The sequence below is a fragment of the Oculina patagonica genome, chromosome 1, assembly GCF_052425735.1.
Source record: "Oculina patagonica isolate OP01 chromosome 1, crgOcupat, whole genome shotgun sequence".
Classification (NCBI taxonomy): domain Eukaryota; kingdom Metazoa; phylum Cnidaria; class Anthozoa; order Scleractinia; family Oculinidae; genus Oculina; species Oculina patagonica.
Genome location: NC_135758.1, coordinates 28,444,293 through 28,456,696, shown reverse-complemented (window position 1 = coordinate 28,456,696; position 12,404 = coordinate 28,444,293). Strand labels below are relative to the sequence as shown.

Genomic DNA, 12,404 nt, shown 5'->3' with positions numbered 1-12,404 from the left:
CCTGGGGCAAAGTCCACCTGCTAGTCCAGGAATCCGCGCCTACTAGCGTCTGCAGCACACCTGCTACTTTATTATTTCACAACAAACTAGCCAATCCAGAAAAAAACTCGCACATTAATTGGTTTTCGAAGCGGGGTTTACAGCGTGGTACTGCGATATATACGGCATGGAATTCAAGAGTATGGCAGAAAATCTTCTTATACCATTTGTTGTTAAAATGCAGTTTATCTTATTAGTTTATTATAAGACTAGTCCAAATCATACCCTCTCGTTGTATCCAAAGAAATGTCTGTTGGCGCTGAAGCCAAACCAGAAACTAGCACTTTCCAGTGATCGCCATTTAACTTTGAAACTTCGATGGTGCTATCGCCCCTGTTTAGCCAGTAAACATTTCCTCCAACAAGATCCAAGTCGATACCTATGGGTCCTTTAACATTGGAACGAATAACTTCCTGGTTCGAACCATCGATTTTTGCTCGGGCGACAATACCATGTGCATAATCAGTCCAGTACACTCGATCTTCGAATGGATCAAAGGCTACACCATATGGACTCTCGACATTCGAAATCGGCAGGGGATTGAGAAGGTTTTCTGATAGATCTGAGAAGTATATTTTGTCGTGATCGATATCGGTTACAAATATGACGTCACCAACAGTGCCTGGAAAGTGAAGCCACAAGGGAAAGATAAGAGTAAGCTAGGATGGATAAAGGTTGTGTCTAATGAAAACATTAGAGTATATACGTAATAATAACTAAGCATGTGCGTAATTCTTGTCTGGCCTTCACTAGTGAATCAACTCATAAAATATTGGATTACACAGTTTTGTAAAGCGGAATTTTTAGTTGCCTTATGACGGGGGAAGCTTATCAAGGGTTTGCGGAGCCGTAAAAACCTATCTTCATTGCTCGATTCTAGTTGAAGCAAACGATATTTTGTGAGGAGGTCAGTAAATTAACATGAAAAACTTGGAAAGGGAAGGTTTTTCCGAGGGATTGTAAGTGAAATAATATGGCCTATAACGAGAAGGCCTATAAGCGGCATTTTACAGTACGCTGCAATTTCTTTTATGTTTTTACCTATAACTCCGTGTACGTCGTGGCAGTCGACAACGGTATTCGATCAACAACAAAATCTTTTCTTAGTCTTTTTGCTACTAAATGACTATGGCAAGTGGGAGCCCAGTGTTTAAAGATTCCGTGTCGATAACTCCTGTTTCGCACGGTGGTTGTTGTGTTGTGTAGAGCTTGAGAAAGACATTTTACTTTTACAGTGTCTGTCTCTCTCTACTCATAAGAATAATTGAGTACCGAGCACTCCATCCAGAGGGAGAAGCAACACGATTTATAGTTAAAAAGGGAAGTAACGCGCTAGAAGCAGTGGGCTATCGGCCTAACACTTTTTACCATTCAAAATTTGTTTTGAAAACTAGATGCATGTGACCATTTCACTGTACAGATTGACAACAATTTACAATAACACTTAAAGACATACAAGATTGTCCATCTTCGGCAATCTTCAATCCAGTTTTACATAAGCAAGTTCGGCCATTGGGTTTTAGGACGCAGAGCTGAGAACATCCACCGTTATTCTCGCACGGAGATTGCACTGCAAAAAAAGAGTCGTAATCCATCGTCAGCAAACCTTTTATCTAGTGCGCGACATAGGCTTATATCATAAGAAATATTGATAGGACTGGGTGAGTAAAATTGAGAGACTACTCGAGAGAGTTATTATTAAATTAGGAGCGTGATTACTTTTTGAATTGTTCAACAGGAGGTCCAGTTACTAATTAGTCATTTTTATAACAAGTTTCGCGTTTAGGTAAGTCTTTCAGAACCTCTTTTGAGTGAAAAGATCGAAGGTATATTCAATCAGTTTAACAAAGAGTAGGCCAATAGCAAGAGGAAACCCATCTAAGTACTTGTGATTTGACGCCCAGCTGGCTTAGGTGTTCAATTGGAGACATCCAATTACAAAAAGATGTAATCGGACAGCTGTAACTATGGACACTCGCGTTATCTTGTGGCAGTTACGCGACACCTGGGAAAACGTAGAACCAATCGAAATCGAGAAAATTCGTTACAGATATGATTATAATAGTAATCGACCCAAATCTTATGACTTAAGGCTATGCAATCAACTTACTGCACATAAGAAACGTGCAGCCTAACTTTGTCAAATGTTAGGCATTGTCAGCTTAGTCAAAGCTGGTGTGCAATTATGCCATTTAAACAGAGAAAGAAAATATTTAAAATAAATATATAAAATATACCTTATCATTATGTTTGTAAATGTTTCAACGCGAAAGGAAAGGCAAGGCCGTTCAAATCAGAGGAATTCGATATCGATGAGAGAGAATCTCGATAAAAAACTTGAGTGAACAACGAGAAAAACACGTTTTGAGAAGGCAATATGAAAGAAATAAGGTACATCTGAAATCAAGGAGAAATTTGAAATATTACCTTGTAAAAGATCGATTTTAGATTGAATATACCTAAGAGAGAAAGTTGATCCACGACATTATAAAGGCTGGGCAGGATTTCAAGTTGCGCTTATTTTCTACGATAGGATCATTGGGTTTTGCTTAATTTTTAGCTACCTTGAGGTGTCGAGAGTGAGTTGTACGCGAATATTCCTTTTGGTTGTCCAAAGCCATCAGCCACCGTTTCAGCCGTTGCGCTGTTAGCTGTTGCGTCTGCTTTGAAGACGGCTCCTGAAAATGTTCCGTCGCCAGGAGAAGTCCAGTACAGTGTGTCGTTCAACATCGCTAAACTTGATGGTTTGTGAAGGTTTCCAGAAAGCAGAGTGTGGATCTCCAAACTGCCCAGATCAATATACCGTATCACTTCATTGGTTTGGTCAGAAAAGTATAGACGGTTGTTTGGTTTGTCACGAACCAGGTCAACAAATGTATCATCTTCAACGAAGGACAAATTAGCCAGGAGCATTTGGTTTTTCCCGTCCATATCTGCTCGGTATATTTGTAGGCCTACTCCAACCGATGAATAATACATGTACCTGGTTATTACAAAAACAAAACCAATAAGTTGAAAATAAACACGAATAATTACGAATTTTACGAACGACAAACTTAGCTCATTTAATTTAGAGACGTTTAAAAACTGGTTCAAACCAGTTCAGTAAAATGTTGTGTTAGCGCCAAGGCTTAAATGCACTACATGCCAGTTATAACAGTGTTGCTATACCTTTCACTTAGCAGCATCTTCCAAAACATGCACCACCCTTGGGCATTTATGAATCAAATTAACAACGAAGGGTGTGAGAACGAGGAAGATTACGTTAAAGATCCGACTGTTACTTCTTTTCGTAATAAATTTCGGATAAACTGATTCTAAAAGCAGTTATATATCGAGTTGATTCAGGCAACTCGTTCAATGTAGTCCCAGCAAGTTTTCAAATGAATGAAACCCATGAGATGCCGTATTTACTGTAAGAACAAGCTTACTTCTGCCACGTTCATAATTCCGTTATATCTCAAATTTAATTACGATGTCATTACTTTTATTAGCTTTTTACTAAAGTTTGTAAATAATATAAATAAATAAGTAATAGCGTTTTGCAAGACCATCCTTCATTCAAGCGCGACCAAAGCTAAACTTTCACAAGAGTGGTCTTAGAAAGAGATTGTTGTTAAACGAGCTTGGTTAGTCCATACTTTGTTTTGTAAATTCTTGGATCTAGACCAATACTCGATATAGACCTTAAGATAGAGCTTAATCGCACTTATTAAATACTTGTAAAAATCTTACCCAGCAACACTGTCCAAAGCGATCCCTTGAGGAGACTGCACATCAACAAGAACAGCTTGATTAACGCCGTCAAGAGATGCAACTCGTATGTTATTGCCAGAGTAGTCAGCGACGTAGATGTTCCTTCCAACTACATCTACTTCAATACCCATTGGATAACTAAGGCCTCTTACCACCACTTCTTGTGATCCATTATGCAAGAAAGCTCGATTGATGTTTCCAGAAGAATCAGTCCAGTAAATTCGTTTTTCTTGTGGATCGTATGATATCCCCCCTGCAGTAGAATCGAATGCAATCCTAAGTGGGATTACCTGTGCTGGCGTTGCGTGGGACGCCTGACGTCTGAAACGCCTGACGCCTGACAGAGGGATGTAGTGGCAAAGTTTACGACCACCTTCACAAAATAGCAAGAAATCGCGCTCCTCTGCATCTGCAATAATAAGAAAATAATGTTGAATATCATTGTTACTTGTCTCCTGATGACAGCTTCAAGTCAATGGCCTAGGTGTAAAATACAGATTGTTTCAAAGATCTGAGGATCAATGTTTGGCACTTTTAGGTCAGGTCGTAAGGGTCTTCTCGCCAAAGATCTGTTGAACTGGCAACCTTTGTCGAACTTTAATGAGGAAGACTACTGGTATATATGAATCACCACATGAAAGTATAAAGAGCTTTTACTTGATTGGTTACACACAAAGGTCACATTAAGTTCTCAATCAATCAATCAATCAATCAGTCAATCAAGCAAGCAAGCAAGCAAGGAAGCTAGCAATCAATCAGTCAATCAATCAAACAAACAAACAAACAAACAAACAATCAATCAATAAAAAACTTTATTTACTGAGCGTGGTTATGGTTTTGTCTTAACAGATGTAACCACATTTATTTTATGTGGCTACGGATTTGATCCTGGCACTCACCTAGAATTCCAGTCTCATTCGTGCAGACGACTGATGCATCTTCCCAGTGATCACAGTAAAGGTTTGCATTCCATCCTGCGTGTTCACAGTCTTCAATCGAACTTTCATTGCCCACGCAGTGAACATTTCTCAACCATATGTGACCATTTCCTTCATCAAAAAGTGCATTCCTGGGAGCAGCAAGGGCTTCACGATACCCGAGTTGGTTACACACGACTTGTGCCTCCTTTATGTCCCAATAGTCGTCACAAACTGTACCCCAGTGGCCATCGTGAAATATCTCTACTCTGCCTTCGCCTCCTCTTATTCCATCAGCAAGTCTCAATTTTTGATCTGTTTAAAGATTAATTGCCATAAATATTACAAGGCAAATAACAATTACATCATGATCCTGATGCAAAGATTTTTGGTTAAAGAGGGCCCTGCAAAGGTTGTTCAGTGACATAACCCTGGTTCCAGAAAATGTTTTCTTGTTTTTCTTATATTGAAGCGAAAAAGCCACCGTGGTGTCTCCGAGGCGAGAGAAGGATAAATCTGGTGGCTTGTCGCTGTACAATGCGGCTTTAATAGCGAGTGAAAGAAGAGAAAAAAAGATAACCTCTGCTGATACCGGGGTAATATATCATCTACATCACCGTTAATTGCATGACAAACCAACTGCAAAGTCAAACACTAAACAGAAAAAATGCTACTTAATCGTCGATTTTATATGCCTGTTATGTTCAGGTAATTGCTTGGATAGTGCGGACGTCAACAGAAATCTCTCTGCCTTCGCAGGCTATTTCGAAGGTTTTGAAATATTTTTCCCTCTTTGTTTTCTTACGAAGAACGCATACAACCAAGACAAAAATGACATTAATACCATCTCTTCAGCTATTTAACTTTATGATACTCTTTAAAGAAGTGTTTCACTTTCTCGTAATACGAATAACTGTGGCCTGTTGATAATTCTGATTTCTTTCATCTTTATGGTTGTGTTGCCTTTTACTCAAATAAGACTTATGAAGATTTGCAGAACCTTTATATAACAAGCAAAAGAGGTGTAAAATATTTTACCTGGCGGTGGTAATGGTGTATATTTGCAGACTACTCCCACATCTTCACTATGCCGGCAGTTGTGACTTCCCCATCCGCCGTGACGACACTCCGCGATGCTTCGTTCATCACCGACACAGTGGACATCGTCAAGCCAAATTTGTTCCGGTCCAGTGTTGATATCGTACCAGCCACAACAGTGTGTACTCCAGGCACCTTCTGTGTAATTCAGCATGCGACAAATGACGTTTGCTTCCTCAATGCCCCAGTAGTCGTCACAAATCGTTCCCCACGTACCATTAAGATACAGTTCCACTCGTCCCTGATTTGATGTCGTTCCTGAGCGCAGACGAACCTTTAATTCTGGATGAAGAACACACAGAAACAAACGTTATGAAAGGTTGCAAAATGTTTTATTCAGCGCTAGATGACGGATAGAGGCCACAAAGGGAGGCAAAGATAAACACGATAAAAAACAAGAACAAAACATGTAACATATGTACACTTCGTCAACTCACCTGGATGAGGTCCCGGTGCTAAAGTCGGGCCTTGAATAATAATAAGAAAGAAGATAAGATAAACTAAGAATACTATCAATGCTGGCAACGCTACAAATAAACACTTTCGCGGATGTAAATAAGGTGAAGGAAGCTTCTAATGTCCGCTTGTTGGAGCAAGAAAGGTTCCACCTTCATCCCCTCCCCGCTTCTCAGGTAGAAGAGATGCAACTTCACTTCTCCCCTGCTGCCTTCTTCCCCCCCCCCCCCCATTTTGAACACCTCCAGATCCATCACATTGACTTCCCGAAAAACGATTGAGAACCACTTACCTTCAGTGGGTGGAATGGAGTCATTTCTGCACACAACTCCTGCGTCTTCAAAATGGCTACAATCATGATTGTCCCATTTGTGACGACAAGCAGCGATGGTTTGCTCATCGCCGCGACACTTGACATTATCCATCAAAATGGGAAATGATTCGTTTCCTGCGCCGAAGTAACCTACATGGAAGGCTCCGGAAAAGTTGAGCATTTTGCAGACAACTGTAGCTTCCCTTAAGCCCCAGTGATCATCACAGACTGTTCCCCACCTTCCCTGGTGATACACCTCGACGCGACCTTCGTGCGAGGAGTTTGAACCACTAAGACGTACTTTCAGATCTGCAAAAAAACATATCAAATGCGGCCATACAGTCAGCCTCAGCAGCCAAAACTTGAATAAAAAGTCAGATACTTGATAAAAATATATTTATTTAGTTTGTATTTCATATTGTAAACTAAATAAAGCTATTTTTTATCAAAATACTTTACGGCCTCATTGTACGGCCTTTTGCACCTACTGGCGCAAAGAGAAATGTAGATTATGATGATGATGATGATGATGATTCTACATTGTTATGTGTAAATTTTTCCTCTCAATCTATAATCGTGGATTTCGCATCCAATCTGTAGTCAACACTTTATCACAAAGGTCTAAGAACGGCCTTTACATGATTATACTTACGCGCTCGAACAACATCTTGATTGTCACCAACGATTGTTTTCTGTTCTTAAAGGTGGAAAGAAGTGCAGTTTTCAACAGTCACTGAGTTAATGTATGGCTAATCAGTGGTCGTGCTTCTCTGAATAAATTCAAATGTTATTCCTCTCCACTCGTTTTGAAATATGTAATAGAAAATAGTTTACCTGGTACAGGTGGTGGTGGAGGTTGAGGTTGGGTCACTAAAACGGGAAAGAGCAATCAATAAGTGAGTCCTGACTATAATACGAAAACGCAAGGTAACGAAGTTCACACTTTAATTTGGTTGTAGAATGTTTTTGTTGCCCTTTGTGGATGTTTTCTGGAAATTATCTGTGCACGGGTGCTTCGCTGGACAAATTCAAAAAACCGCATGTACATGTATTTGTAAATTTTCAAGTTATGGTTTGGGGATACAAGGATTCAAACGCAAAACTAGCAATCGAAGTTCTCTAAACTAAATTGTCAGCCATCATATTTTGAGTGCATACATTTAAACCAACTACCCTGTAGTTTGCAAGTTGGGCCTCTACCTCTCTGTATGTAAACTCGGATCGACTAGATATTGTCGTGCAATTTTGTCGTCTCGGGTGTTTAAAAAACTTCATGCATGTTATTTAAATCTTTCATTACCGTTACTGCAATTCTTATTTCCAGGTAATAATTCCACTCCATTTGGGCATGCGCACTTGCTTCCTCCACCTGGGGCCAATAAGCAGAGGTGGCTGCACCCACCGTTGTTAATGCGACACGGAGGTCTGTTCATTTGCGAAGCTTAAATGAAAAGACTCGTGTTAGCCACACGTGTACCACAAATACATGTAGGAATCAAGACTCACATACAAGCTTACATTTGAACCTACATTTGCCCTGAGTGAGTGATGTGTTGGTCTAGGGAAACAATATGCAAGATATCTATGGAGAGACTCCTTTATACATGTATCGAGAGTGACCTTTGTACCTATCAGGAGTTAAAATGCGTGGCTTGTAGCTTACAAGGGTGCTAAATTAAAAGTAGAACTAAAGCTTGGTTACACTGCCCCTTTAAGTAGTCCAGGTATTTTAAGAGTATTAAGCTGGCTACCAATATGCTTTTGAAGAAAACGCCTTTATTGCTGCTACATTTATTTCGATTTAGCGATCCTTAATTAGTCCATAACAAACTAAATTCATGTTTCTTTTCTAGAGGAGCGCAGAAAAAAAAAGCTAGACTTAAAAATATTCTGATTTATCGAAAACATCATGCATCAAATCAAAGCTAGTTACCGACTGGTTGTCTTGACTTGTCAGACACCACGACACCTGTCAGATAGTCATCTGTCAGATGACCGAAGCTGTAATGCATGCCCAAAGTCTGCGTCGTGTTAAACCACTGAATGCTGTGACTGTTCCAGTCCGCCCAGTATAGAATGTCACCATATAAGGCTAGATCCGCTGGACGTATGTTTTCTTCTAGATATGTCAAACTTCCCTTGTTATTTCCATCTAAGTCTGCGTAATCGATGTAATTGTCGTATCGATCCATCCAGAAAATGCGCTCAGGATCATGTTCATAGTCAATGACCACGCTCATAGGGAACCATGCATAATACCAGTCAATTCCAAACCTAACCACACTTTTTCGATTCTCGCCCGTTAAATCTGCTCGTTCTATTTTCGGAGAATCAAATCCATAATCTGTCCAGAACATGTACCTTGAATGAAATAACATATAATGGTGTTACTGCCTACATGGGAGGTTCTGCCCGTAAGGGGTACCATTTTTCAGGCTTGAGGTTTATAACGTGGTAGGGATTTCATGAAGGGGAAACGGTCATTTAGGTATTTTAAAGGACCTTTCGAAAGATCTCAAACAGATCTTCCAAACGGTTGATTCGTATAAGTATTTTAACGGGTTAATCATGTGAAAAGTTAAAAGAAGGGATACAGTATTTCTACTGTAGGTGCCATCATGGAAGGTATATAAAAGGGACATTGTTTAAGGGTTTGTACTCGGGGTGGAGCCGGCCCCTCCCGTATAAAACGTGATTGAGCAAATCTTCTCCCCAGGGATAACAACCTCATCACTTATCCATCGCTCGCTTATCTCAAGAAAACCGCGTGGTCATTTCTCGTTGTCATTTCAAAGAGGAGTGTTAAGTGCAGCTCAGAGCCATTGTTACAGTATTTGAACTTTAGACTTGATAACTATTACTATCAACAATAGCATTATTGCTGCATTATCGAATGAGGACTGGGTACCCGAAGCCATGCCGAGATGGTCACAATAGCAATAGCATAGCGATGAGAGCCCTGTGACATGCCTATCCATAGAATTACGTATACATCATCTTGAAAGGGACTGTCTCAAGGTTCACTCATTTTGAAAACCTAGTAATCTGCCTTAATATTCTGTAATCCCGAAAACCCTTGTTCTTTAATGGTAGGTATATTATCAATGTTAAGACCTTTCTTCCGTGTTATAGCTTGCCTATTATGTAGATGTTTTAAGTTTTAAACCATTTTCCTTAAGCTCTTGTAGTGGTAACACTTTGCCTCAGCTGCCACTTTTCATCAAAAACAGGCTGAATTGGAAAGAGATAACTTACCCACTCTTTGGATCAACGACGATTCCCCGCGGGCTATACAAATCCCTTGTAAACAATGTTTTTCTGAACGTGCCGTCAAGGTTTGCAACCTCAATTCTCTCAAAGATGAAATCAGTGTAGTAAATCTTCTCACTTTCCCATTCAACGGCCAGTCCGTGCACTTCTCCCAGGTCGTCTCTTATAATGACCTATATTAAGGAATGAAAAGACTGATTAGTTAACCAGAAAACTGAATTTTTAATTATATTCCTTCAAATCCTCCCTATAAAGGAAAGAGGGACATATTGAGAGGAATCGGATTTTCCGATTGCTTCTTTACTTCATTTACACTGATGCAGATAACAACAACAACAACAACAACAGCAACAATAACAGCAACAGCAGCAGCAGCAGCAGCAGTAACAGCAACAACAGAACCTATCTCCACACGGACACTTTTGACACTGCCGATACTTGCAGTATGCAAGATGCGTGTCACATATCAACCTAGAATAAATAGCTTAGCTCAACACGGGCCTCCTTGTGGCTCAGTGGTTTGAGGGATGTCTCGCCAGGGATCTAGATTTTTCCATGGACCCACGCTTGTGACAGCAGAAAGTTACATCTTTGTCAACAAAAGAAATGTAAAGGCCATGCATAGTAAAACAATTAGCTCAATGCAAGGCATGTATGGTCTACTGCTGCAACTTCTACATTTTAATTTTTCGGTGTTAAAAGTTAACAGCTATTTACCTCAGATTCACCAGTCACTAAACTTATTCTATTTATAGTCCACAGGGCGATGTCACTCCAATATATCATCCTCTCGCGATGGTCTATGTCGATTGCACCACCCTGGACAAGGTCGGACTTCACTGTCTTTACACTGACATACGTCTGGTTAGAGGACTTCAGGTCAATGCATTTGATATGATGATAGTCAATAAAATAGAGACTGGGATCTTCAGTGCAGCCAAATACATCTAGAAAAACAAAACAAATGTTTTTAATTAGCACTATATTAAGGCGTTATTGAACGAGCGTGAGGACCGTATTGGGAACATATTGCTCGGCTTCCTTTTTCTTTTTAAAGTTATAATCCGAGCCGAAGCTGGCTTCTATAGTCTCTATAAGATGGTTTCTAACGTAGATGAAAAAGGTGTCTTCAGTTATAAAAAAGTAGTTTTCTTTTTCAGTAAATCTGATTTGTATGTATTTCAAACTTTGGACTGATTAGTTTCGACCCAGGGCCCAGTTGGTCAACATGTCAATGCGGGGAGTGATTAGGGCGTTAATTATATATGCCAAAAAATTTTGAGTGACCTCGAAAACTGCATCTCAGCGTTCGGATCGTGTTAAAGGGAAAAATCTCATAAGAAAAGTGTGAATGATTTTTTTGGATGCCAATTATACATGTAAAACCTCGGAATAATGGTTAAAAACAAGAAAGATGAGCAAACAATAAGCCAAAAAGCTCAAAAATGAACAAGAACGGTTAAGACTAGAAATGATCGGGACAAATTTAAAACAACGAACTTGAAACATTAAGATGCGCCATCTGTGAAATTGCTACAACTTACTGGAGATGTGAGTGCTCTCATTGCACGGTATGTTGGGGTCATTGACGGAACATGCGCACTTGTATCCACCAGGTTTTAAAAGACAAAGATGACTGCAAATGTCGACACATGGATGATAATCTAGGGTAAGAAAGGATTAATTAGTACATGCAATGAGGTTTTGATAACACTGACATTTACGGCAGTTCAAAATGTTCAATAAAGCAAACAATTGTCTATAAAAATTCCCCGAAGCACTTTCGATAGCATTGCTTACTACTACAGTACGAGTTTTGAACGTAAAGTACAAAAGAGCAGTTTTCCGGGAAAGGGGCTCCCCCCGGACCAGTTTGCCAGTGTTCAGCTAATAAACTAGTAGGTAGTAAAAATGGATTAAATTAAATTAAACTTTAGTTCGAGCTCACAAAGTGTAATAGGGTTCCATTACTTTGAAACTCTCAGAATTAATATTTGTTCATCTGGAGGAAAACACTTATCACTTATAGTCATCTCTTCACAGGAACAACATGTAACATACAGGACATACAATGGTACCTTGTACGTCATCCGGATCGTAAATATTGACGCCTCTTGGTGTGTACTGGTAGGGAATAAGCGGCACTACATCCGGGTTTGGACCCCTGCTGGCTCGTATAACATTACCCAGCCACCAGTCTGTCCAATAGAAATAATGTGCATCGAGAGCAAGCCCGAGCGGGTAATACAGGTAGTGGCTGAAGTCGATGTGGTAAACGATCTCACTCTGCGGATAGCGGAGGTCGATGTATTGCAAGCTTGGATCATAATCGCCTACCCAGTATAACACATTTTCATCCACGTCTATCGCCAGAGCGGTGGGTCGGTGCCATAGGAACTCTACCAGCGTAATAATGTCGCTCCCATCCAGCTCAGCTCTTTTGATCGTTGCAACGGCTCCCCAGGCCGAGAAGTACATAAATCTAAATCGAGATACAAAGCAAATTTATACATGTTCATCAAGCTACACATCGGTGGCTCAAAAAATTAAATTAC

General features: G+C 40.0%; 1 protein-coding gene across 2 annotated transcripts in view; it reads right to left on the bottom strand.

The window, feature by feature from the left end:
• The window catches only part of LOC144662169 (uncharacterized), a 54,286-nt gene that overhangs the window by 20,170 nt on the left and 21,712 nt on the right, over positions 1-12,404 (bottom strand). For both annotated transcript variants that reach the window (XM_078522933.1, XM_078522925.1), the window contains exons 16-30: positions 11,928-12,331; positions 11,394-11,513; positions 10,567-10,796; positions 9,835-10,022; positions 8,513-8,940; positions 7,880-8,020; positions 7,414-7,449; positions 6,559-6,888; positions 6,248-6,277; positions 5,751-6,092; positions 4,695-5,027; positions 3,775-4,204; positions 2,604-3,022; positions 1,496-1,609; positions 265-661 (exon numbers count right to left, since the gene is read on the bottom strand). In XM_078522933.1, coding sequence (XP_078379059.1) covers positions 265-661; positions 1,496-1,609; positions 2,604-3,022; positions 3,775-4,204; positions 4,695-5,027; positions 5,751-6,092; positions 6,248-6,277; positions 6,559-6,888; positions 7,414-7,449; positions 7,880-8,020; positions 8,513-8,940; positions 9,835-10,022; positions 10,567-10,796; positions 11,394-11,513; positions 11,928-12,331 — 3,942 coding nt within the window. The remainder of the gene's footprint in view (positions 1-264; positions 662-1,495; positions 1,610-2,603; positions 3,023-3,774; positions 4,205-4,694; positions 5,028-5,750; positions 6,093-6,247; positions 6,278-6,558; positions 6,889-7,413; positions 7,450-7,879; positions 8,021-8,512; positions 8,941-9,834; positions 10,023-10,566; positions 10,797-11,393; positions 11,514-11,927; positions 12,332-12,404) is intronic.